General features: G+C 39.1%; 1 protein-coding gene across 6 annotated transcripts in view; it reads right to left on the reverse strand.

Annotated features, from left to right (window-relative positions):
* The window catches only part of MCF2 (MCF.2 cell line derived transforming sequence), a 98,938-nt gene that overhangs the window by 36,789 nt on the left and 36,113 nt on the right, over positions 1 to 26,036 (reverse strand). For all 6 annotated transcript variants that reach the window (XM_074359691.1, XM_074359688.1, XM_074359690.1 and 3 more), the window contains exons 5-13: positions 13,673 to 13,792; positions 12,744 to 12,860; positions 10,762 to 10,911; positions 8,233 to 8,366; positions 7,807 to 7,921; positions 5,288 to 5,407; positions 3,757 to 3,948; positions 2,589 to 2,780; positions 1,429 to 1,600 (exon numbers count right to left, since the gene is read on the reverse strand). In XM_074359691.1, the coding sequence (XP_074215792.1) occupies positions 1,429 to 1,600; positions 2,589 to 2,780; positions 3,757 to 3,948; positions 5,288 to 5,407; positions 7,807 to 7,921; positions 8,233 to 8,366; positions 10,762 to 10,911; positions 12,744 to 12,860; positions 13,673 to 13,792 (1,312 nt within the window). The remainder of the gene's footprint in view (positions 1 to 1,428; positions 1,601 to 2,588; positions 2,781 to 3,756; positions 3,949 to 5,287; positions 5,408 to 7,806; positions 7,922 to 8,232; positions 8,367 to 10,761; positions 10,912 to 12,743; positions 12,861 to 13,672; positions 13,793 to 26,036) is intronic.

A 26,036-nucleotide genomic window follows, 5' to 3' on the forward strand; every position in this document is an offset into this window, starting at 1 on the left:
GCAGCCAGTGGGTAAAATTGTTCCTGTTTTACAGATAAGGAAACCAAGGCAAAACCAACAAAAAGAGGTTAAGTTACTGCCCAAGGTCACACACCCTGGAAACAGCCAGAAATCTAACTGAGCTCTGCCTTCTGCTTAGATATATCAACCTATTCTATTTTTATTCTAATAGCTGCTGGGTTTTTTTTAACCCCTATTGGTTTTTCGTTCTTTTTATTCTTTTTTCCAGTATCTTCTTAGTATTATTCATTTATTGCTCACAGTTTTACTTGTGAGTGTATTTTTATATTTAATAACTATTAACTATGTAACTTGTATCATCCTAGCCTAGTTCCCTGCTTTCATCACCTCATTTTCAGCTGATCTGTGCTGGGGCTGAGCTGGATTTTGATATTCATTATGCTTGGCTCAGGCTTTTTCTGATTTTCAAAGCAGTTCTCATACATTAATGAACTCTCTGATTCTCTCAGATCAAAGAGTATGAATTTAGTCCCATGCTCACCCAACTCAACTAACTTAGAGCCCCAAAGGCCAAATTACTTTGCCCAAAAAGGCCCCAGAGGAAGCTCAAGGAAAACCCTGGGGCAACAGTCATCTTATTTCCAGAGCAGCTCAACACCACAGTGAGGATAATTATTTTATCCCATCAAATGTCAAAAATAGAGATGGATATATTACATGTTTAAAACTGGTCTACGGGAGGAGGGTAAAGCTCAGTAGTTGGGCGCATGCTTAGCATGTATAAGGTCCTGGGTTCAATCCCCAGTACCTCCATTAAATAAATAAACAAACAAACAAACAAACAAACCAATTATTTCCCCCTAAAAGTAAGTAAGTAAGTAAGTAAGTAAGTAAGTAAGTAAGTAAGTAAATAAATAAATAAATAAATAAATAAATAAATAAATAAATAAAATAAAATAAGTGTACAAAGATTAAAACAAGTAAATAAACTCTGTAACAGTTAACTACCAGCGAAATTATTCAGTTTACCTGTACCTATCTAGAAAAGGCAATCCATTCAATTATCTAAGCCATTCACTTACTAGAAGCTTCTAAGAGCCAAATAACAGTTTATCTCAATAAGTGGTAAATGCACACGTGTATATACCAGTTTCATACGCTTTCCTCCACCTGCTGAAGAAAAGGGTGAGTTTGATGCTACTATAATGTTCCTATTCATTGCGAGACTTGAATAGTTCAGTCCAGATTTTCATCATCCTATACTGTACTATATTACTACTATGTTTAACTATTGTATGATAATCTCTATCATGACTCTTGCCTTCTGCAATATAATATAAATGTGACCAAAGATGCTTAAATAAAATTTCAGTTTCTCAGGATTGAAGAATGAGTTCAGTATTTACACCAAGAGTAACAAAGTAAAAAAAAAAGAGAGATAGAAAAGGGGAATGTAAGGTACTTTACCTTGTTTAGATGAAAAATATGGTGGTCTAGATCCGATCAAATTGTCAGAAGCAGGTACTACAAATGGGATTGGCCTCACGTGCTTATCTGTCAGGCTTCTGAAGCCGGCTTGTTGGTTCTCAAATATACTTCGAATGTTTTCAAGCTTGAGTTGTACAGTCTGCATCTGAACCTGCAGGTTGTATAAGAATTCTGTGAAATAGTTTCTGAAATGGGGTCATTACAAATTCTTTTACATTTCTCAGACTCAAACAGTCAAAAAATTAATTTAGTTCAAAATATAACTAGAAAATATTTAGGAAAGTAATGGCAACAGATTAGTGGCTTATTTCACATGGTTATAAATCCAGAAGGTCTCAACCAAAACAACTTGAAGAAGAAATTAATCAAGCAGTCATGAAATAGGTCACTACATAAAATGATTCACCTTTCATTGGCTGGAATGGTTAATGGCTGGAAAAGAAGGCATGTTTAGTGTTGCCACAGCTATGTTTCTGATTTTTCTGGGGCATTCCCCTAAGATCTGCAGCTAAGCATGGGTTTAGATACTGCTCCAAACTTACAAGTCATTAGACATTTTAGCAGCAAATAGCAACACAAATGCTCTTATCTACAATGTGGAAAGAGTGTTTCATGGCAGCTGCAATGGGGTGGAGCTGAACTAACCTCAATCTTCCTCACTAACACCAGCTTCTGCTGCTCCCCCTTCCCCAAGAAGATCCAGATCCTTCATCCCTTCATCCTCAAACTGGGTAGGAAGCCAGCTCTGTGTCCACAGAGCAGCTGCTGGTGGTCAGTGCAGCACAAAGGAAAGGGCAGAGTGCTCCTGATATGGGCCCAATATTCAAAGACAGCTTTGGGTCTTTCTCCAAGGAATGTGCAAGAAAATGTATGTGAGAGGTCCTAGTATGTGAAAAGGATTCAAAAATAATGCAGTCAGAGCTCCAAAAGGAAATTACTCTTCATTATAAAGCAAACGTAAGTCTTTGGATTCTTTGATGCTTAACTGTGGCTTTAATATAACCCCTAATCCTTAAGAGAACTGCAGTATAATTGCAATGTGGTGTAAAGTTACCTGTGAAAGAGTAAAGCTCTTTTTAACACTACCGCAATTATAGTTTTTAAAAATGCATTTACTCGCCCAAAAAAATGCCTCTTACCTTGAGTTCAGGAGATAAAATTACGTCAAATTCATATTGTAGGGTTTCAGGATCATAATTTATAAAGGGTACAGCCATTTCAAGAAAATTTTCAATGTCTTGGAGGGCTTTCTGAGCATCTTCTTTAGACTGAAACTTTTCTATTTCTTGATTAGCGAGAAGGCACTCTCCTTCATCACAGCACTGGCGAGCCTAGTGAGCAAATCGCACAAACACACACACACACACACACACACACACAATGAATGAAGAAAGAAATATGTTTGTCCCTGGGGAGAGTGTTTATCAAGCCTCACTTCTGTGAATCAGAGTTGTATTTAGAGCTGTTAAAAAATAAAGGTATCTGGGTTCAACCCCCAGAAATGCTGATTCAGTAGCTCTGGGTGTAAGCCAGGCATTTTTATTTCTACAGCACTCTACAGGTATGTCTGACGCACGGCCAAGGCTGGAAAGTGCTGCGCTTATTTCATAACAAGGAATTCATTCTGCAGCAGGAGTCTGACCCTTCTCTCCACACTAGCACTTGAGCTGCATCCTAGTTTCCCCAAATCAATAACTGAAATAGAAACTCCTAGCAAAATGTCAAGTGTAATATAAACGCGTAATGATTGCCGAGGACAGATAAAAGTTTCCTTGCCAGAGAAGGCGATGTAAAGATGAAAATGTTCATGTTCAGATCCAGTGCCTATAAGTGATACCCCTATTTTATATTCCACTGCCACAATCAGAGCCTCTCTTCACTGCCCAATCATCAAAGGGGTCAGACCCATCAGCCATGGAGGAATAGTTTCCAATCACTGTTTAATTTTTTTATTGCTGTAACTATGAAACGTGGAATGAGTGTCTAGACTTTAGCAAAACGCCCCCAGGGCTTCTAAAAGTGTTCTGATTGCAAACTATCACCAGAGCGGAGGCTTCAGAAGTGTACCCAAAATAGGGAGGAAGCCATCACAACCACCATCTCAACAGTCAAACAGAGGCTGAAATTCTTACAATCCTGGACCTGCTGTGGATACTCCCAAGTAGAAGGAGTCAATAAACATAGTCAAACTCAGGCCTTCAGATGTCTTACAAACTTGATTCCAAAGCTATATACCAGACCCTCATCCTATAACTCAGGGAAAAAAATGGATCTTTTTCAGAAATGCGCCATGTCCCATGACACTACCTGCTGTAGGAGTTTATGCATTTTGAAGGTCCTGCTGAGCTGTATCCGTTTGGCTTTGATCTCATTCACCAAAATATCGGAAAGGTAACGTAGCTCATTGCACCTCTGGCAGATCAAATCCAGGGCATAGTGGTGACTTGCTGCAAGTCTGTGTCCGTGTAATATCACGAACCGGGTCTTTGCCAACAGATCCTGATGTGAAGAAAGAAGGGAAACAATAACCACATGATCTCTGTCCAAATGGAGCGGGGAAGAGCAAGTAACTGGGCAGCAACTTGGTTGAGCCAGAGAGAGATATTATCAAAAACATGGTTTGGTGGCATACTTCTGCAGGCTGCAAAAAAGCCCACAGTTATAGGAATCAGCTACGGCGGTGACGTTATCAGAAGCTCAGGTGCTTCTGGTAACAGAAATAGAAAACGAACCAGCCCGCCCAGAATGTGGATGAGATTTGCTTCTCCTGGTATGTGGAGATTTAGAACAGAACTGCATAGAGGTACACGCCAGCCAAGGGAAAGCTAAGGGATTTCACATCATCTCCACCTTGGAAACCTCGTTAGATCCAGTTGGCATCTACCTGACAGCTTTACACACCTGAAGTGACCATCACTGCGTTCCCTTGTCAAAAGGGATGTCAGCAGCCTGGTTTCCACCCTATCAACTACTGACTGCCCCCCTCCTTGTGAGTACTTACTATATATCCATATACTCAAGTACTGTGCTAGGTGTTTTATCTACAGCATCTAAATAAATCCTACAATCACTCTGCAAAGTAGGTCACTACATCCTTAATTTATAGATGAGGACACTGAAGCTTAGAAAACTTAATTTACCCAAGATCACACAGCTAGTAAGAGTAAGTAGATCTACCTGTATGGATCTATGCATATATCAAATGACGGTTATTTAAGGAATTATGTTCTTGTATGTTTGCATCATTTCCAAATATCAAATAACATTCTTGATAGACATTTTTCTAGCTTCTTCAAAATGATTTCTGCTCTTGGTGGACCTGAAACAGTTACAACTATGTGACATATTTGCTGGGTCACCTCAGGCCCACGCTGAACAGAAACAGAATATATCCTTGAGGAAATTGGACCCCAAAGATGACAGGTGAGGAGTTTTTGAAGTGTGTCCATGTTCTACTGGAGATCAAAGAAGCCCAACTAAAAGAATTATGTACTGACTGACATGACAACAGTTGACTGAGCAAAAACTCTTTTTGAAAGGGCTATCCTGAAGATTACAACTCAAACATTGGAGGAACTAAGGTGATGGGCAGTGGAAGGAATCAGAACATGTGAAATCCTTAAAAAATTTATTGACTTGAATATACATAATTAAAAAAAACTTTACATTTTTTGTAAAAGAAAAAACAAAAACAGAATATAGACAGACCAACATTATTGAACCAATTATACAGATTGTTGCTATGAGAGATTAATCATAAGAAGAGTTTATACTACTAAAAACCATCAAAATGTAACTATTATACTCCACAGAGAGAACATATAAAATGCAATCTTACCTGAGAATTTTCATCTAAGCTTTCCAACTTTTTAATTTTTTGTTTCACTTGAGCTATATTCCCTGTTACGTCTGCCAACTCTGCTTGTTGATTTAAGAGAAGTTCAACTTCACTCACGAGCTAAAAATAGGGGGAAAAAGTCTTAAAAGTATACAAATTATTAGGCATTTCCCCTTAATAATCAAGTTTTGTAGTAAATGCTATTAATTAAGAACATCAATATGGAAAAACTGCACATGTGGAAAATGTTTTCAGTTATTTTATTCATAGAAATCAATATAATCTGTTAAAATTTAACCCAGCAGACATCAGTATGTACTGATGATTTGTACAATGTTGCTATGTACATGTGGATACGTATGGAAGTATATATATGTGCATATACATGCATATATATTCCTAGCTCTGTGGTGAATGGTTCTAGAAACAAAGACTCTTTAGCAGCTAGGAACACACCTAGCACCCAGATCTTGGTCTTTTAACATCAATTTCCAGAAAAAGAAACTGGGGCTTCTCAGGAAAATGGCTGCTTCCAGGGCTAAGACAGAGTAGGAATAAGATGAGCTTGGAACAGCTCTTTACACAAGAAAGTAAAGAAGTGATTAAAACGTCTGGACATGTCACAAGGACACAGTAGCCAATTTGAAATGCCAAAACAGTTAAGAACGGTAATGAATTAAAAACTAGGAAGCCATGAACCCAATAAATAGATAAATACCAAATAGCATTCTCGATAGACATTTTTCTACCTTCTTCAAAATGATTTATGCTCTCGTTCCTATTGGTGGGCCTGAAACAGTTACAACTACAAGACATCTTTGCATGGAAAAATCAGCATTTCACAACCATCATAGTGAAGATTGCTTGACATAGGAATCATCAAGTGATGCTAAACTTATGGAGAATTTTTGATGGGAAGCAAGATATTTGCATGGCTTTAAATTTTCTCTCCACAGATTCCATACCAGTTGCACAAGGAGGGAAAGAAAAGTAACTATACAGTGGAGAAATTCAACAGCACGCTGACAGGGTGATCAAAACCCCTACCAACAATGAGCGGCAGGTGGACCTCATCTACCTGCAGATGTGATGCCCTCAGAAGGACACATCACTTACCTAGTGTTCCTGCTGGTCATGCAAGATTAATCTAATCATGAGACAACATCAGACAAACTCAAAATGATGAGCAGTTTGTTTCAAAAAATGACTGTTTTTTTCCAAAACACCAGTGTCATAAAAGACAAAGGCTATGGAAATGTTAGAGATTAAAGGAGACTAAAGAGACATGACAACTTAATACAGTACCCAACCCTCTAGACTGGATCCTGTACTGGAGGAGAAAATGATATAATGGACATGATTAAGGCAATTGACAAAATTGGAATGCTGATGGCAGATAATATAAAAGTATTGCATGACTGTTAAATGTATAAAATTTGATCACTGTACTGTGATTATACAAGAAAATATTCCTATTCTGTATGTTTAAGAATATCTCAAGCTTGAGAATATTCAAATTTTTTTGTGAGTCTGAATTTCCAAATTAGCTTTTTTTAGTTGCCATTTCTAAATATGCAGAACCTATCTGCATGTCCCTATGAGATACGGATCGTGTCAGTGAGATTACCATTCAAGACAAACGACAACAATACTGGTCAGAGGCAACAATGACTTCAAGAAACAGAGTATAACCACAGGACAAGAATGTCACATGGAGGCAAAGTAACGTATAAGTAGAGGCACCATGGATTTGTTCAAGAAAAGTGCTGTTTTTGCATGTGTTTGGTTGGGGAGGAGGGACAGACACAAGTATCTGGAAGGACCAAGAGCAATCTGACCTATTCTTCTGCTAAGAAAGGTGTCATGGAGAGAATGGCACTTCAAAATCTGTCTGAATCCCTGGAGGGAAAAGGCTGGTAGTAAGCGTCCGAATGCTGCGCCCCTCCCCGGACTAATTCCGCGAGAACAAATGCAACGCCAAGCAAGTAAGCCACGCGTGGAAAGAAACCAGCTGACCACACGCACAAGGGTGAGGAGGTGAGTTTTCCTTGGATCCCTGGGAAAATTCTACAAGAGACTGTGAGGAGCTTGGACGCTGACTACAAAAGAAAAGAAGAAAATAAATCCATGTCTCTTGACCATACAGGATGGATTTTCCAGAAGGATGGAACTAGAATAAACTTGTAGCCTTTTAAATAATGTGTAATTAAACATGGTTTAGTTTCATCCATCAGGCTTTCCATAGAAATAAATTGCTAGGTCAGAAAAAAAATGTTTGGTTATAGTGTATTAAATATGGTTAGCATAGGGATATGGTGTTTAAAAAATCATGAAGGAAGTTGGTGTTATTTCCTTGGAAAGTCATCCCATAGTCCAGAAGTATTTTATACCTAAAATAAAATTGAATAAGAAACATCAGTGTAGATAGTCTCTTGTGAGACTGTGTTTCTGATAATCAAGGAGGAAGAACCTCCAGCATAATGAAAAAAAAAACCGTAGCAAGGAATGTTTGAACTGACCTCTTGAAAATCTTGCTCAAACTTCCAGAGTTGCAGATACTGCTCCATTTTTAGTTGGTGTTTTTCCCAAAATCCATCAAAAGCTATTTCCATGTCATGTACTTGAGTCAGCAATCTTAACAAAGAAAAGTCATAGAATTCCTTTGAAAAAACAATCTGTGTCGCAAGTATATAGATAAACTGGTCTGGACATTAAGAATTACGAGCAAGTCATAGCCCATGACATGTGGTCCAGGCAGCAACCATTAGTGTCCACTGACCTTCCTCTACAAGCAAACTAATCTCTGTGAGACAACTCAGGAAGGAGTTCTCAGATTCCCAGAGGTCCAGGAATACTTTCACACGTAACAGATTACAGCAAAAATGTATTATTCCCTTTCAAAAGTATAAAATAAGTAACTCCTAATCAAAAAGAGTACTACTCACTTATTAATCGTTTGCCAGTCACCACTAATTTGCTGATGATGTTCAAGTCTTGAACTGACAGCATCTCCAGTGTCAGGCACTTCCAGATTTGTTAGCAGAATTTTTCCTTCTTTGGTTACAGCTGTAATATCATTCTGTACAAAGGCACAATAGGAGGTGTCAGCCTGTTGGTGACTTGTTCTGAATGACCTGGGGAGAAGCAAGCATGCACCAACAGCATGCAGAATAGAAACAGCAGTTCTAGAATGGCCTTTGCTTTCATAACTGAAAAAATCAAGGAATACCTCAGTACCACAGAATCCAAAAGCTGTGAGGATCTCCAAGAAGCCTCTGCCTATTGAGATGGACATTGCGATCACTATTTTTATAAGATCTTTACAAGTAAAAGTACCCCATGCTCCGTTTGTAGCATCCTTCTCTCAATTCTAATTTAATATGGAAGCAACCTAAGTGTCCATCGACAGATGAATGGATAGAGAAGATGTAGTATACATACACAATGGAATACTACTCAGCCATTAAAAAACAATGAAGTGCCATTTGCAGAAATATGGATGACTTGGAGGGCACTATGCTAAGTGAAATAAGTTAGACAGAGGAAGACAAATAGTGCATGATATCACTTATATGTGGACTCTAAAAACTAAAACAAACTTCTGAATATAAAAGAGAAACAGACTCACAGATAGAGAACAAACTTGTGGTTACCAGTGGGGAGAGGGAAGGGGGCAGGGGCAAGGGGATTCGGAGGTACAAACTACTAGGTATAAAATAAGCTATAAGGATATATTATCCAGCACAGGGAATATAGTCAATATTTTATAATAACTATAAATGGAGCATAACCTTTAAAAATAGTGAACCACTACATTGTACGCCTGAAACTCACCTAATATTGTAAGTCAACTATATCTCAATTTAAAAAGAACATTCTAATTCATTCTATTCTATTCTGCCAATGTTTTTAATGTGTTCCAGTAAAGCAGTAGTACCATAATAATATAGAGAACTACACTACAGCATACAGTTATAGGTAATATTTAATGCACATTCAGATATAGTTAGATGTCTTTCCTACTAATCCTTAATTGTCACCAATTACTGCCTGCCAAAAGAATTATGTTACTTCACACTTGAATTGACTAATTCTCCATGAAGCATGTGCTTCTATTCAGAAGGTCTTAACCTTAGAGGGTTGATCTTTCACGCATCTAAGAGTGATCTACGACTTCCTTCAGGAGATCTAAGGGCTCTCTGAAACTTTAAGCAAAAATTTGGATGGACATGGATTTTTCTGGGTTCCATGATACCACCACCAATATGAAAGAAGAATGTAAACATAAAGAGCTAGGATTTATGAAGTGCCGAGTATGTGCCACACATGGTTTTACATACATCACGTACGTGTTTCATGCCATCCTCATGACAGCCCTACAAGGTATGCATCACCACCACCACCATCATCATCATCATCATCGCCACCATCATCGGCATCATCCTCATCATCAACCCCATCGAACATCTAAGGAAAGAGACTCTGAGAGGGTAAGCAAATTACCCAATCAGACAGTTTGTGAGGGACAGAGTTTTTTTCCCTTGAATAGAGTTTTGCTTTTAGATTATGATTCAAAATTTCAGTTTCTCTTCTCAATTTCAAAATGTCACCTCCACGTAGAGCTTGTACCTGTCGTCAGTGCCCCCAGCGTGCCTGTTATCACATGAAGGACGTGAGTTATACAGGGACGCCTGGTGCTTGTTCAGATCATTCTTAAACTTTAGAGGGAAAGTGCATCTAAAAGTACTTGGTGATTGTCTGAAATGTGACTCAGAAGCCTTCAAAACACAACACTCCAGACAACAGGGGAGGAGAGCAAACTCAACTCGCCAACAAGAACTAGTGCTCTGCAGAAAAGCAAGCTTGTGATGAATTTAGCAATGTTTGGCTTGGTCACAATGCTAGTACACAGCAGCTCTGGGACAAGACTCCTCATGAAGTCCTCCTTCTCCATTTCACACTGTCCCTGTGCTGGATGTTAAAACAGAACACCTGTCTGCCTCTTGCTTCTCACTCTAGCTTTCCAAATGAGAGGGCCTTTCCCTAAGATAAAGAATGCACGGTAACAAAAATGACGGTGGATTTCTTATTCGGAGCGTTTACAAACTATTCTATTTACAAATGAACAACTTCTCCAGAGAATGCACAATTTCTCTGCAAATGCAAAAAAGGGACACTTCGATTCCGCATATCCAGGACATTGTCCTTTTGTAAAGTATTCTTGTTTTTTAATAGTGGGCTTTAGAATATAGAAATATGCACAGGTTGGGGTGTAGCTCAGTGGTAGAGTGTATGCTTAGCATGCACGAGGTCCTGGGTTCGATCCCCAGTATCTTCATTAAAATAAATAAATAAATATCATATATAAATAGAGCTTTTGTCTCCCTCCCCAGCAATCTGTGAAATGGACACAGTGAGCATGTCTACAGAAAAAGCCCATGGACAATTTGGTTTGTCCCCTCTATCAGACATACCTTTAACAGGTGGTACCTTTCAGAACGAATTGCCAGAATTTCTTCTATTGAAGGAATATCATCTGGTAGTTCTGTCTCAGCCAGTTCAGTTCCAAAGGACTGTAACATCTGAGCCATGTCTTTCACTGTGAGGGCAAAATTTTCTATAGCCTGCAAAGAGCCCATGATTCTTTTAATTCTATGGAAACTCTGCCAGCACTTCAAACCCTAGATCAGTAATTGGAAACATTATGCTGTACACCAGCAATTGACACAACATTGTAAACTGACTAGACTTCAGTAAAAAAAATAAATAAATTTTAAAACCTAGATCCATAGTGGTATTTATTTAGGTATGACAGCAAACATGTACTATGAACTGTCCTCTGCTGAGGAAAGTTGGCACTGCCCTTGACAATCAATCCTAACTTTGCATTCAAGCCTCTCAGAAACTAAAGTGAGGTGAAGAGTCTTCTTGAATGTCTTTTATCTAAACTTCTGCACTTATTTCTTGAATACCAATGAAAACAATTTCTTAAAGATGCCAAGGGACAACTCGTGTTATAACACTAAGCAAAAAAAGTTATATAATTGTACATCCAGTATTTTCTCAACAAAGTAAAAGACAAAACGCAATTATAAATGACACTAGGGAAACAATGTGAAACTTATCAGCAGTTGCTTTAAATGGTGGGATAGTGAGTTGCTTTATTTGTATGTTTTACAGACTTACAATAATGAGTGTGTATTGTTCTGCAGCAGGAAAAAAATACAGATTAAAAACTAAAAAATTAGGAACCAAAAAAAAGATGCCATGTACTGAATAATTTGTTTTATGCTCTTGAAAATCAGTGTTTTCCTTATTCTAGTAAACTCTAAATTGTTAAATTGCTTTATAGTAACTTTACTTCTGAAGAGACATGAGAACATCAAAGCTACTTTATATTTATTATCATTCTTCAGCAAGTATTAGCATTCCAAACAAGGCGATGGACTACAGTGACGGAGGAACAATGAGTCACAACATTTCATTTCAGCTACTGCAGAAAATTTGAAATTGTGGCTCCAAAGGCTCTGTTGCCCTAAAATGTCACGTAAAGTTGCGTGGTTTATTTTGTTTCCAAAACCGAGGACTCAGAGAAAGAAGGACAACATGTAGAGACCACATAAACCCTTTGTTTACCACGCAACTCAAGGTATCCGCTCTTTTATTTATAGCTTTACAGGTTATTAAAGGCTCGATACTGATTATTTTGACAATACACTTTCATACAAATGAACAGGACTGCTGAATGAAGAAGGATGAGGAAAACAGAATTCTGATTTAATTAAATATCATTATTTCCTTCAGAAGGGTTCCCATATCTCTGGGATTTGGAGCAAAGATGCTTCTAAGACAAATTCACAGTGATGAGTCACAGGGACCTGGCTTGTTCATATGTTTCTAGAACAGAAGGAATCTTTGCTACAAATCCAACTGCCTCAGGAGAATCACTGGGATGATGAGATTAAGAAGATTATTTGCATTTTCTGAGGGCGAGCCATACACCAGGCACAGTGCCAAACACTTCACGTTTGTAATCTCATTTGATCTTCCTAAAATCCTTATGAGGTAAAGTATTATTATCCTCGTTTTATAATAGGAAAACCTGCGGCTGAGAGAGGGTTTGTAAGTTGCGCAAAGTTACACAGCTACAAATCAGCAGCGCTGGGCTTGGAACCCAAACCCTTTGCTTCTTCCAGTTACTACATGGCCACGGGAGGAGGTGGGCAGACAATGATCTCCTTATTCCCTAGGCCTCTCATTCAAGTGCCATCCTCAGTGACTCTTCATCACTTCTAGACATTTCCTATGGGAGAAAATCGGGACGTTGAATTATATATGTTTTTGAAGACTCGGAACCCCAGAAATCTGGTTTTCCCAAAGAGGAAAGAAATTCTCCAACTAGGTTTAAGAGCTACCACGAACTACAGGCTCTCCGGTAAGGGCAGACGAAACGTACATTTCTGAAGATGATCCATTCACTGTGGCAGTACTGCAAGGTGCCGCCTAACTCGGGGGTTAACTGCTTGTCATCAATGTATGTCAGCAAATCACTAACTGAGCTCAGCATAACCACCTATGTAAATAAGCAAGAAAGATACTGTTAACTGTCCTTCGTGGCATCCCTCCATCCACCTGCACAATGAACTTCAGCATTCATTACCACAAAGTCATCTTTTATAAAGGATTCTAAGAATTGTCTCCCACACATCCCCCCCGACACCCACAGGTATACGCTACTTTCCTTCAGGGAGTAACAATTTCCAGTTACAAAACATTTGTCTGCAAAGCAAAAGCAATCTCCATGGAAACCCAAACACCTCATTCTCCCTGATCTCAAAGTTTGCACTGTTCATGGTCAACCTTCTGAAAGAACGTTAAGCCCATAACAGTAAAAGGGCTTTCTGCAGCAAGTTAGAATTTATCAGGAGGGACTGATCTTTTGCAAAAGTATTGAAATTTATGAGCACTCTCTTCCTAACCCTAAAAATGTATAAAAATATCTTTTAAAAAAACACATGGTACTCTGAACTAGCCCAGGATGTAAGTTCGTGGGAGTTCAAATACATAAAACACACACTCCTTTTTTGCCTAAAAATAAAATGTTCTGATTTTATACACACACACACATACACACATACACATATATAACATATGTGATGACATACATCTTTTTCAAAAGGAACTGCTTTGTTAGAAATTGACTAATCTACTCCTTTATTTTAACAGTAGCAGCAGAAGACTTTTCGGCATTTCAAATTTACATTTTTGGAAGACAAATTCAACTTTTTTTCTTTTAAATGCTTTGTGACCACATGTAAAACATCAGCAGCGTGGTACACAGCCTTCACGAGGAAGGGACAAAACATCTACATAATAGACGCTTACCGGTAGTTTGAGCATGAAATCTTCCTGACTAAATCGAAATCCAATATCTGTGAAAGTTCGTTGCAGAAAACTGGTAGGACGAAGAACCAAAACCAAGTGCAAGTTCCCAGGGAAGGAAGCCTGTACAAGGAAAGAAAGAAAAAGTTGTCAGAACATGCACTCAACTGAGCACACAGCAGAAAATACATGATTAAACAGAGTTTGAAGTCATAAAAGCCACTAAAGGGATACAACTTTAAAATGGAGATTGATAAAATCTAAAACCATGAAAATAGAAATAAAACTAATGTAAGGTCATCAGGTCAGATCCTTGTCATGCTCGTGGTGTGGAATTTTCTCACACTAAACTAAATGCCAAATTACAAAGAATTCGACTCTGAAGCTTCTTTTTAAACTGAGTTATTTGTACTCAAATTGCATTTCATCCCTGTAAAAGAGACCTACGAGGCAGGTTTCTAGAAAAGCCCTAAAAGCCAGAAGGAGTTGAGATACTGTATACTTGGAGGAAACAAGGAAAGAAAACTCCTTTATACACTCATATTTTTATTTCATCCAAGCAACATTCACTGAATATCTTCTGTGTGTCTATTCCATGTATTTGAGTGAACGATTATCAGACACTGTTACCGTTCAGTGTCCACAAATTAATAAAATATAGTCCCTCCCCAGCTTGCAAGAAAATGATAGCCTAATAGTAGAGCCCATTAGTATCATATACTCTATAGCACGATAAGGTGATAAACGAAACAAAGGAATTAGAATAATACACAGCAGGAAGTGACAGCACAGAGCATCCTAGACCTAGGAGTGTCAAAAAAACGTCTCGAAGCATAAGGAGGAATTAAATCGGCTCAGAATGTTGTTCTGGTGCGCCAGTGTTTCCCGGCTTCTTAGAATACTGGCACATGCAGATGGTCAAGAAATAATTGCTAAATCAAAGAATGCAAAAGGCAAGGAGGGCACTGTGCAAAATTAGTGCAGGGTGGGACAGTAAGCCTGATATTAATAACAGACCACCATGTAGGAAACGCTTACTATAAAGGAAGTATTTTGCCAACATTACCACAGTTCCTCTTTCATGATAATCCTGTGAAGTAGTTAGGCTATCCTCTTTTACAGATAAAGAAAGTGAGGCTCAGAGTTTAAGTGTAACTTGACCCAGCTGGTGAAGTCTGAATTTGCACCTGAGTCTGCCCCATGTTGAGGCCTCAGTTGGGAAAGCTAGAGGCAAATGCTGCTGGGGTGGGGCAGGGGGCGGGGGGGTAGCAATGGGAGATGGTACTAGAAAGATGGGTAGAAGACAGATCAGGAAAGACTTTGGGTTTTTTCCCTGGAGGCAAGGGGAGACTCTTAAGAGTATTTAAGCAGCAGAGCAACACGATCATTGAGATAGATCACTTTGGCTTTGGGAAATGACTGGATGGGACAAGAGTGGAAGCAAAGAGATGAGCTAGAAGGCTGGAACAGTAATCCCAGCCAGGGATGATGAGTTTCTGAGCTGGAGCAACAACAGCAGTGATGAGGATAGAATTTAGGATTTACAATCCGCAAGGCATGGTGATTGGATGTGTCTGATGAGAAACGACAGACTAGGACAATCAATTTCCAGATTTCTGGCTTGAGTAACTGGATGAATGGTACAATCCTCACCGACATGGGAACACAAGAGAAGCAGGTTTTTAAGGAGGGGAATAAGATACTGATTCCCATTCCTGGACCTGCTGGGTTGGCAGGGTCACCAGAACAACCAGATGATGTCCATCAGACAAGTGTACATACAAGTAAGGAGGGAAAGAAGCCTAAACTGGGAATGTAGAATTGGGAGTCATCAGCCTCAAAACAGTGGATTAAAGCATAATAAAGCAAAATATGTCAGCTCAGTGGTAGAGTGCATGCCTAGCATGCACAAGGTCCTGGGTTCAATCCCCAGTACTGCCATTAATAAATAAATAAATTTTAAAGACCTACTTACCTCCCTCTAACAAAAAAAAAACCCATAAAAATGCAAACTATGTCCAAAATGCTTAAAATACAGTCATCTTTCAGGCATGCTGAAATATTAATGATTGAATAAAACTATAAAACAAAAATTAGTAAGATATTGTGGGGGCAGGGGTATATGGGAACTCTGGACTTAGTGCTTGCTGTGAACCTAAACCTGCTCTAAAAAATAAAGTCTATTAAAAAAAAAAGAGTAAGTTTCATAGAGGGATAAGACCTAGACTCTCAAAAGACACTCAAAACTGGAGGTCTTTAAAATTCAACTTGAGATGGTGATAAAACACAAAGTAGCAATGAGAACTAGAGTGAGGGAATGAGAACTGAGTGTGAGACAAATAGGTCAAAGAAAGGAGCACAAAATTAAATCAATAAATTAAACAATGATTGTAACTGGGATGCCTAAGAAGTCCCCCAGGTGGCCATACCTGTGCTACCCTCTCCCTTCCTGAGAAACTACTTCCCGTCTGCTACACACTGGATGTTTATGCCCCCCCCCCCAATTCATATGTTGAAACATAACACACAATGTGAGGGTATTTAGAGGTGGGGCCTTTGGGATGTGATTAGTTCATGAGGGTGGAGCCCTCATGAATGGGATTAGTGCCCTTACAAAAGAGGCCCCAGAGAGCTCCCTCACCTCTTCCAACATGTGAGGACACAGAGAAAAGACGGCCATCTATGAACCAGGAAGTGGGCTCTCACCAGACACTGAATCTGCCGGCACCTTGATCATGTACTTCAGACTCTAGAACTGTGAGAAATAAATTGCTGTTGTTGATAAGCCACCCAGGCTGTGTGTTCTGTTACAGCAGCCCCTTGGACTAAGACAACCTCTTATTATTCTTACCATTGGCTCTTAATGAGAACTGTTATCTTTCTACATGACCTTGACCTTCTAACACACAATGATTGGTAGTGAGATAGAAATTTGATGGAAGCAGAAACAAAGTCCCACCCTAGGATTTTTCAAAGGAAAATTGGAGGGTGCAGTTCCAGAGCTCCTGGTAGCCATGATTCCTGCTGCTAGAGAAAGCTTATTCCAAAGAACAAAGCCAACATGTACAGAGAACTGGGAACAGAGACAGAAGTGATATCCAATGATATCCAATGATAATGGATTATGTACATAATATATATTTTATTTTATGCTAAGAACTTTCCATAGTTATTGTAAGAATTAAAAGAAATAAAGAACATAAAGGCACTCTGTCAAATCCAAAAAAAATCAATGAGATAGTTTTTAAAATTTACTTTGGGTTCTTGGAACTAAGGACAAGCAGATTTAGATAGAAAACTTTCTTGAGATATGGATAAAGACTTGCTTAGGAGGAAACTCTGATAGGGACTTGTGAGAACTATGGACCTATTTTTAGATTGAGAGCGCTCATTCCATTTCTATCCCATTCATTTTAGGAGTTAAGCCTTTCTTTCTCCATGTGGGCAAATAACCAGCTTTATTATTACACTTACCTGCCTTGACCCAGCTTATTTTGTGACTTTCAAATGAAACCGAAAGCATTCTACTTTTGCCAACACTTAAAGCAAAATTACTTTTATTCTTTCGTGGATTCTAGGTTGATCTGGTCTCATCGTCTTTTTCTCTCTGACTCTCCTTAATGTCATTTTCTCTGGTATTGTGTTGGAAATCTCTAGATGCGAGACCCTAGGGATGGTCAAGTTAAAGCCGAAAATACCCACCTCCAAAAATGGGGGTGGGGGTGGGGCGGGACACTATGGGAGCAGAGAAGGCCAGGTGGCAACTCTCTGCCTGAGGTTCTCCTAAAAGTACAAGGCTGTCCCAGCAGCCAGGCCGAGGGACAGCTGATCACACAGCAGAGAAAAAAGCAGAAAGCAGAGAGAAGTGGAGTCGCTGTCCACAGAGCCCACAGGGAAGAGAGTTCAGGCGGGGTCTGGGGGGTACTCAGCTGCTCCTATGTTGGCTGTCTCATGAACCCAGTCATTGCCTCTATCTGATAAAGCGGTCTGTCCCAAACATTGACAGCTGAACAAAATGCTTCTAAAGATAATTCTACGTTCTTGTCAGATCATTAAGTAAAACCTTCTGATTATTTTCTCATACCTTCTCCTTCTTTAATTCTTTCAAAATGTTTAGTGACTTGCTTATCACAAAGCCTACCAAAATGTGCACTGTTGAATAAAATGCACTATCAAGGATGGATTGCCTGTATAATGGTACTTGCCATGTTTTCAATTATAGGATAATTTTTGGATCTTTATTGAGCTAACATGCAAATCTTCCTAGAATACATGGATTCTGTTAAGCCAATAGCTACTCTCAAATCTAACAGCCGTCTGAAGGAAGAAAAAACTTGTAGGCAATACCTATTGTTTAGTAGACAGAACCACTAAACAACTGGGTGGCACTCAAACAATTCATTTGGTGTGTCAGAGTTATTTTTTTAGGAAACTAAATCATGCAGTTCGGACCAGGTACATTGTTTCCATCTCTTATGTCCATTAAGTCCCATGTGTGAATCAGATATACTTGATTTTTAAATCCCAGTCCCAGTCACTTATCCCAAATTTAAACAGGTGCTTAGACTAATTATAGCAAATCCACAACCTCACATGAATGACTTTTCATAGCTTCTCTCCAACAACTATACACACACACACACACACACACACACACACACACACACACACACACACACACACACACACATTCAGGATCTTTCCAAGCCTTAAAGTAGGGACAGGAGATTGGCTAGCTGGCCATGGGTGGGAGGCTTGCTTTTTACTGAATGCCAATTATGAGAATTATGCACACCATGAGCATTATTATGACATTGTGCTAAGTATTTTACATGCATTAGGTTCTGTTTTTATCTTCACTTCCCAGTGGGAGGAACTGAGCATGGCAGGCAGAAGAATGATTCCCCAAAGATGCCCACATCCTAATCCCTGGAAGCTGTGAATATGTTTCATTACAAGGCAAAAAGGACTTTGTAAATGTGATTAAGTTAATGATCTTGAGATGGGGAGACAATCTTAGATTAGCAGGGTGTGAATGATGTCATCACCAGAGTTATTAGACAGAGGGAGGCAGGAGAGGCAGAGATGTGACCACAGAAGCTGAGGTCAGAGGGATGTGGGGTCATGAGCCAAGGAATGTGGGCAGCCTCTAGAACCTAGAAAGTAAAGAAAACTGATTCTCCTCTAGAGCCTCAGAAAGAACACAGTCCGGCTGACATCTTGGTTTTAGCCCAGTGAGATGAGACTCATTTTGGACTGCTGACCTGCAGAATTGTAACAATACATTTGTGTCATTTTGAGCTATTAAGTTTCTGGTAATTTGTTACAGCAGCAATACAGACCTAATACACTGAGGCTTTGTGAGGTTAAGCAATTTTTCAGAAACTTCTAGCTTGTAAGTGGCAGAATTAAAATCCAGATTCACCTTCCTCTGCAGAAACTCCTAATGGATAGAAGAAGGATCAACAGGAGGAATTTGGAGAAGCATAGCAAAGATGGTACAAGGATCAGGTTCAAGGTCAATAGTCTCCACCTGAAACCTAAAGCAAAGTCAACAAACTTGAATGGCTACCATGTGTGTTTTTGTTTTGTTTTGTTTTAATGAGGTAGGCAGGGTTTAATTAAAACCCAGGCTGAACAAGGTGGAAAGTGGCAATTCACACTCTTCCTATACAGTGATGAGTATTAGGAAATGGTGGGGACTGGGGCAAACTGGAAAGCATGGGGGGCTCACTGGTCAGTTCAGTTAAATGCTGTCATGTGGGAAGGTGGGCCCAGCACTGCCAAATCTATGATTCCTCAAAAGAAGCCAGAAACCTGGATTTCTGTGGGATTTTTAAAGATGGGAAACAAATAGAAAGTTTCTTAAAACACCGGATGGTCTAAACAAAACACAGCTCTGGACCAACGGTTTGCAACCTCTGGACTAAAGCTTCACATATCTGAACCTGGCCCAATATCGACTGTATGTCCACTTCTCTGTCTATGACCCCTGACAGGAGAATCTGGAGGGAACGGAGCACTCTTGAGAAATTTTAACCTGAAAAGCCATTTGGATTTAAGGTCAGTTTGGATGTGTTTGCACGGAGCATACATACAGGTGTAGAGAGAGAGTTCTTTTTCTCTATATATAGGTTTTTGTATAAGCAAAAGATTCAAGATAATCTAGTTTAAAGCTAGTATTTAACTGAGCAATCAAACAGCATATTACATATCATAAACAGTATCAGAGGCACATAATCTTACAGCAAATACAGCTCAACACCATACAGCTTTCTTCCCATTTGATTTCGGGGAAACTACATTTCTACATTCTTGGGTATGTTGCTTTAAGGATCTCTAATCTGTCTGGTTATATAAACATGGAAAAGCACAGTTTCTATTTTCTCCAAAATCAAACCCTAGATTTTAAAACTATAAATCGTTTTTGAGAACTTGTCAAAAAAAGCAAAAGGATGTGGGCAAAGGTCAGCCTTGTTTTCTTTTATGGATTTTTTTCTTTACAAAAAAAAAAAAAAAGACGCATGCAGCAGGAGAAAGAAAGCAGCATTGGTTTTAGGCATTGGTTGCAGATTTTTTTCTGGAGTTCCAACATGTGACGGCTTAAAGGCACCTCAGTGAAAATGGCCATGCTGCATCTCCTAGGGCTCAGAGCCCGGTCTCCTGTCCCTGAGCGCGGCTCCACCCCCCGCCCTCGGCAGCTGCTGCCTCAAGTCGACAGGCACTGAATTAGCCTTCTCTCCCCTTCCCCTCCTATAGAAGATTGTACTCCCTTCTCCGAATGCCTGCCTTCAAATCACCCAGTGTTATGGCGTCACAGCAGCTGGGACAGCAATGACAAAGACAAAAGGCATATCCTTGATGCATCATTTCACTACTAAAGTCTGGAAATTAGCCTTGTTTAATATTCTTTTGTGCAGCATCTAAGACAGGAAGAAAGACAATTCATATACCCTCTGTACACTTTTCCGTTATTCTAGTTATTTCTTTAAAAATGTTAAAAGTGGCTTATCCAACACAAAAGTTTAATTATTTTACTATACAAATAATTTCTATTCCTATGGGTTGTTTTGTTTTGTTTCATTTTGTTTGTTTGTTTTTTAATCTTTAAGGACCAAGAACTGCAGTCACAACAAGAGGGAACTCTTCACTGAAAGCCTAGTACATAACGTGCCAGGCTTGTTAAACGTATGTTCTCCCCTGTAGCCTTTGTAACATCGCAGTGAAGGAGGTATTCTGTCCTTTTTACAGATGAGCAAACTGAAGCCCAGTCTGGTGCAATTCCTTGCACAAGGCTCCAGCTAGGGAGCAGTGGCACCCAGGCCTATCTGAATCCCAAGGGCTAGCTCTTTCCAGGACACTTAACCCTTTCTAGGGCCCGCATTTAACACTGCATAGTCTGAATGCAAGCTCAGACTTGCTGCCGAGCATTTAGGAATAACTTGACATTGACATCTACAAAATGAGACAAATATTAACAGTCAAAACAAATGGTTTGAAACAATTTAGCATCATGGAGCTTACTGAACTAAACTATTATAATTTAATATCACTATAGAACATAATACTGAGTTGTTGGCATCCAAACTATCACATTAGAATACACTGGGGAAAAGCTCATGACCTCAAGCTACAGAAAAGTGTTTCCAGTGCTGTGAGCTACTTCCGCACTCTTCCCACGTACCCCACCCTTAAAGAGTCCAGAAAGTAAGAGTTACTCCAGGGATCGTCAAATAACTTGCCACATGACCTCAGGAGCAGGACTGTCCTGGGCAGGACTCTTTCCTTGTGGTTCGTCCTTCTTGTCTCAAATCTATTCTCAACCTTCTCTCTCACTCTTTCACAGTCATTGCAGTTTCCAAGTAAGCAGTTTGATCCTCTCTTTGGACTTTAAATTCGCTGTCATCATCTTTTCAGGTGCTACCTTATCACAGCCTCCAGAATCAGCCCGACTCCAGAGAGCCTTCAAACTTAAACCACGGTGTCATCAGCTGAGTTTCCGATTTTCTACTCTGGTTAAGCCCTATTCATGTTGGTGGAAGAAATTTGTCTTCCACTATAGTTCTTGGCTTCTGACTTAAATCTAACCAGTTTCATTTCAATTTCATATCTGTTCCTAGGGACCACTTAAAGTAATTCATTTGTGAGAAGAGTAGAGGAAAGAAACAAAGAAAGCTAACAGACACATAACGCTCTTGCTTAAGGTCCAAACAAATGTCATCTCCTTTATGAGGCCTTCCCCCGTAGCTAGAAGTTCTTTCATAATAGTTATTTATGAACATGTCCTACCTTCTGTATTAGATTGAGAACTCCTTCAGCTCAGTAGCCATTCCATACCTTTGTAAGGCACAGTGTGTGTAGCACAGTACTAGACATATCTATTCAATGAGTACTGTGTGTTCTTTTTGCGTGTATATTTGTATATGTGTATATATGCAAAACAAAGTTCAGAACTGGGAAAATACGTATGCACGTAAAGGACTTGGGAATTTTCTGAAAGCTTAAGTAAATTACTTTTGATAACAAAAGTACTAACATCAGTTGCACCCAATATTGCAAAGCAGATACACAGGCATTACTTGTGCACCATAAATTGTCTGTTAAAAATCTGAAGCTATTATTCCCATAATACAAAATCATGTGTAAAGCTGAAGATACAATTTTGTCAAAATAAAAAGACTCACATCCTAAACTGTAATTTTTAAAATAGCATTTGGTGCTAAGAGCTTTATTAGGAAATAAATCATCTACTCACCCATTGATGCTCACTGTCATTCATACTGATTTATTTCCCTTATCTTACTTTTGATACCAAGTGTCATTTTTTTCTATGACTGACTTTTAGTTTCTTATTTTTTGTGTGTTGTCTTGATTATTTAAATAAGCAAGTATTATATTTTAAATCATAACATCAATAACGTCTTAAGTTTTGAAAGAAAAAGAGTAGCACTGAAAACCTTGTTGATGATCAGCTAGCTAATAAATTAGCTAGTGTTATTTCACATTTCTCCAGAATACACCTATTTTGTAGGGATATTTTCCCTTTAGAAATTTGCTGGGAATTTAGGATACAAGTGAACCAATCTGAGGTAGAAAAGTGTTTGAAATGTATCTGAAAGGAGAAATTTCTAAATTCCAGACTATAATGAAAAATGAGTCACTTTTTTGCCTCTTTAAAAAAAAGTTGTCAACAGGCTAGAATTCTGCATCTTTAAAGTTTGAATTTGGGGAAGAATTGAAATCAGAAAGGTTTCAAATCATTAGACTTTACAATTTTTTTCACTTGTACAGTAACACCCAGGAAGGGCTGTCTTTTTAAATGCTGATGAAGTCGGCTCCAGATCTGTCCACATCATACTCTACTTGACCATGGTGAAAGGAAGGAAGAATCCTTTTGTCAGATATTATTTTAACTAGTGATTTCAAGCTATTCTGCCAAACACTTCAAAATTGTTTGTACAGTCTAAAATAACATGACTAACGGTGCTTCCTTATAACCTTGAGCACATTTAGATTTTGAAATGACATTCTACCTCCTTGACTCCTTTATGTTTCCCTATGTCCATATCACAGTCATCACATCAATGCAAATCCATGCAAAGACAAGTCTCCATTCTCGCCATCTGTCCTTAAAAGCCCCATTCAGCAGCTTGTGCTATAGCACCATGCTGCAGCATCCTTGCACTTGAACTTGGGAATAGGCTTTCCAGGACTGCAGGCAGAGCCCTTACCGCATTCCTTCTGAACCTCATCTTGCCTCTCGGGGGAGTTGCTTCTGCCATCTCGCCTATACACAATAACACTCTTCTTTTCGAATTGTCAATGCAACATTGATGAAATATGAGCTGCTTCTTAGGTGGTATTTAAAAGCGGCAGCCAAAAATCTCTATCAAACAAAGCTACCGTGGCTGCTTCCATTACCACCGTGGCAGCGCTGCAAAAAAAAAAAAACCCCACTATCCCTGATTAGTCAGCTGACAGATCCTTCCCTGCTGTTCATTGTAATTCAGAGTCGACACAGTCCCCCAATTACTTAGCCTGATTGAGCCTCATGGATTAGCTGGTGCTGGACTGCTCAAGACGATCAGGCACATCCTAAGTGTAGAGGAAGGAAAAAAAAAAGACTCTCCTCCTAGGAGCTTGATGGGACTGGCTTTTTCCTCTGCGCAGTTCGATTTTTAAGGTGGAATGCTAAGAATCTTTGTGAAGGTAGTATTCACTGATATCTTTATTCTTGTCCTACCCTGATCTGTAACTCAAAATTCAGTTCTGGTTTTTTTTTTTAGGTTAAATTCTATCCTGGGTTTAAGCCTTTTGAAAGGTTAACAGTTTGTGTAATTTTGCCCTGACGATAATCTAGAAAGAATAGAGCATGCAAACTTTCTAAGATGGATAGGATTCTCTCCCAAATAAACATTTCCCCAAAATGTATAACTTAAAAAAAAAATCTCCTATCATTATGAAATTGAACCTAACTGCATAGTTTCTTTTTGAATCTAGAAATTCAAGTCTCCAAACTAAATTGCATAATTACTTCATAGGTAAGAGTTTAAAATAACATACCAAAGACAGTTCCACCTATCTGTACATGGCAAAGACCTCTGTTCCAAGCAACCTATTTGATTAATGAAAATAAAACTTTATCAAAAAATTGGTGCTGTGTGCCAATCAGTCACTCAATGAAAATTAATTTCATCAAGCAGGTAGTTTTGGCTAAAAGAAAAAAAAAGCTGGTCTGGGTGATTAAAAAAAGTTTTATTGTAACAAGTGCTATATTTAGTATAAAAGAATTGATTATTGTCATAAACTAAAGTCTGTTCAACAAGCCCGAGGACCAATCCTAAAGGCCAAAGCAGGGCTTTTACGTTATTCAGCTCCATCGACAGGGCTCAAAAGTATATGGAGGGCAGCTGTACTCTCTCCAAAGGAATTTTACCTTTTTGTAAAAAAAACAAATTCATCTGTCTCATCAAAAGTCATTCGGAAAATGGGAGAAAGCAGCAGGTGGAAAGGCCATCAACTGGAATTCATGGAAATGCTATTCTTGCTTAGGCTCTTTTCATTACTTAGCTGTTTGACTTTGGATTCATCACATAACCTTTCCAAAGTGCGTGTATCAATGTACTTCCCTCATCTATAGGACAATTATACTGATACCTGCTGGCAGGGCTTCATCAGGAAACAAAGACAATCCGCATTACTCAATAAATGTGACCACTTTTGAAAAAGCAAAAATACATTATATAAAGTCCAGGTTTTACTATTTTATTTTGGTAACGTGTGTGAATCTGGTATTAACTCTTCTCTCCATTGCTTATGATTAAGTACCTCTGTTATAAGAAATAAACAAAAAATCCCACTGCTGACATGCCCGAGACGAGGAATCATTCGTACTGCGTACAAGATGAATAACGATCTCATTCATTTTACCACGCGAGTGCCAGTGCATTTCTCATACTGATCAGCAAAAAGAACACTGGCTCAGAAGTCCACCAACTTAGATTTGTGTCTTGCCTTCACAACTAAATTGACTGCCTCTGATGGGTGTGGCCTCCTGGGTCAGTCAGGAGACAAGGAAGAACTTCATATGGTTGATGATACTGGGCTCTCAAAGAAAACCATATACTGATTCTCAGCTACTCTGGTTGGATAGCGGAAGTTGACCACAATGGTACTTCCGCTGACAGGCCCACTCTTACCAGCTCAGGAGGAGTCTACGGGTTCCTCATCTCCCTCTTCTTCTATGAAAGAGAAGTGTCAGACAATATCCAGATGAGCCTAATGATGTAAAAGATCATCTTGGCTGTGGACAGGATTGCATCTCTTATACTGTCTCCTTTAGGGAAGCTCTTTTCTCTGTCTGGGTCTTGGGGAGCTAGGGACTAGATTCCAAGAGGTAAGATATGTCATTTTGCGGGTGACTGGCTTCCCACTCTACCCCGTGGGAAAAAAGTCTAGGAAGATACACACCAAAATGTTAAAAAGTGCTTATCTCTGGATGGTTGGATTACTGGCTATTGTGTTGAGCCTTCTTTACACTTTTCCATATACAATGGGTATACAACACAGCTATTTCCATTTTTCAAAAAGTTCCCATAAAAACTTGCCTTGCTTTGAAAGGCATAGGGAATCACGAGTCTCTTGTCACTCAAGTTGAACCATTAACTACTCGCTCTTTCCTATTAGGTTCTATTTTGGGTGGAGTTGTTTAGCTCAAACTCCTCTACCGACTCTTCTCTCTACTTTCCTACCTCCCCACCCCATCTATTTTTATTGTCTCTAACAGTATCAAAATAATCTGTACCCCCATCATCAGAAAGTATAATGCAAAAAAATTAAGAAGTTACTGTAGGATGAATTGGTACTT

This window comes from Camelus bactrianus, chromosome X (genome assembly GCF_048773025.1).
Source record: "Camelus bactrianus isolate YW-2024 breed Bactrian camel chromosome X, ASM4877302v1, whole genome shotgun sequence".
In the NCBI taxonomy this organism is placed as follows: Eukaryota; Metazoa; Chordata; class Mammalia; order Artiodactyla; family Camelidae; genus Camelus; species Camelus bactrianus.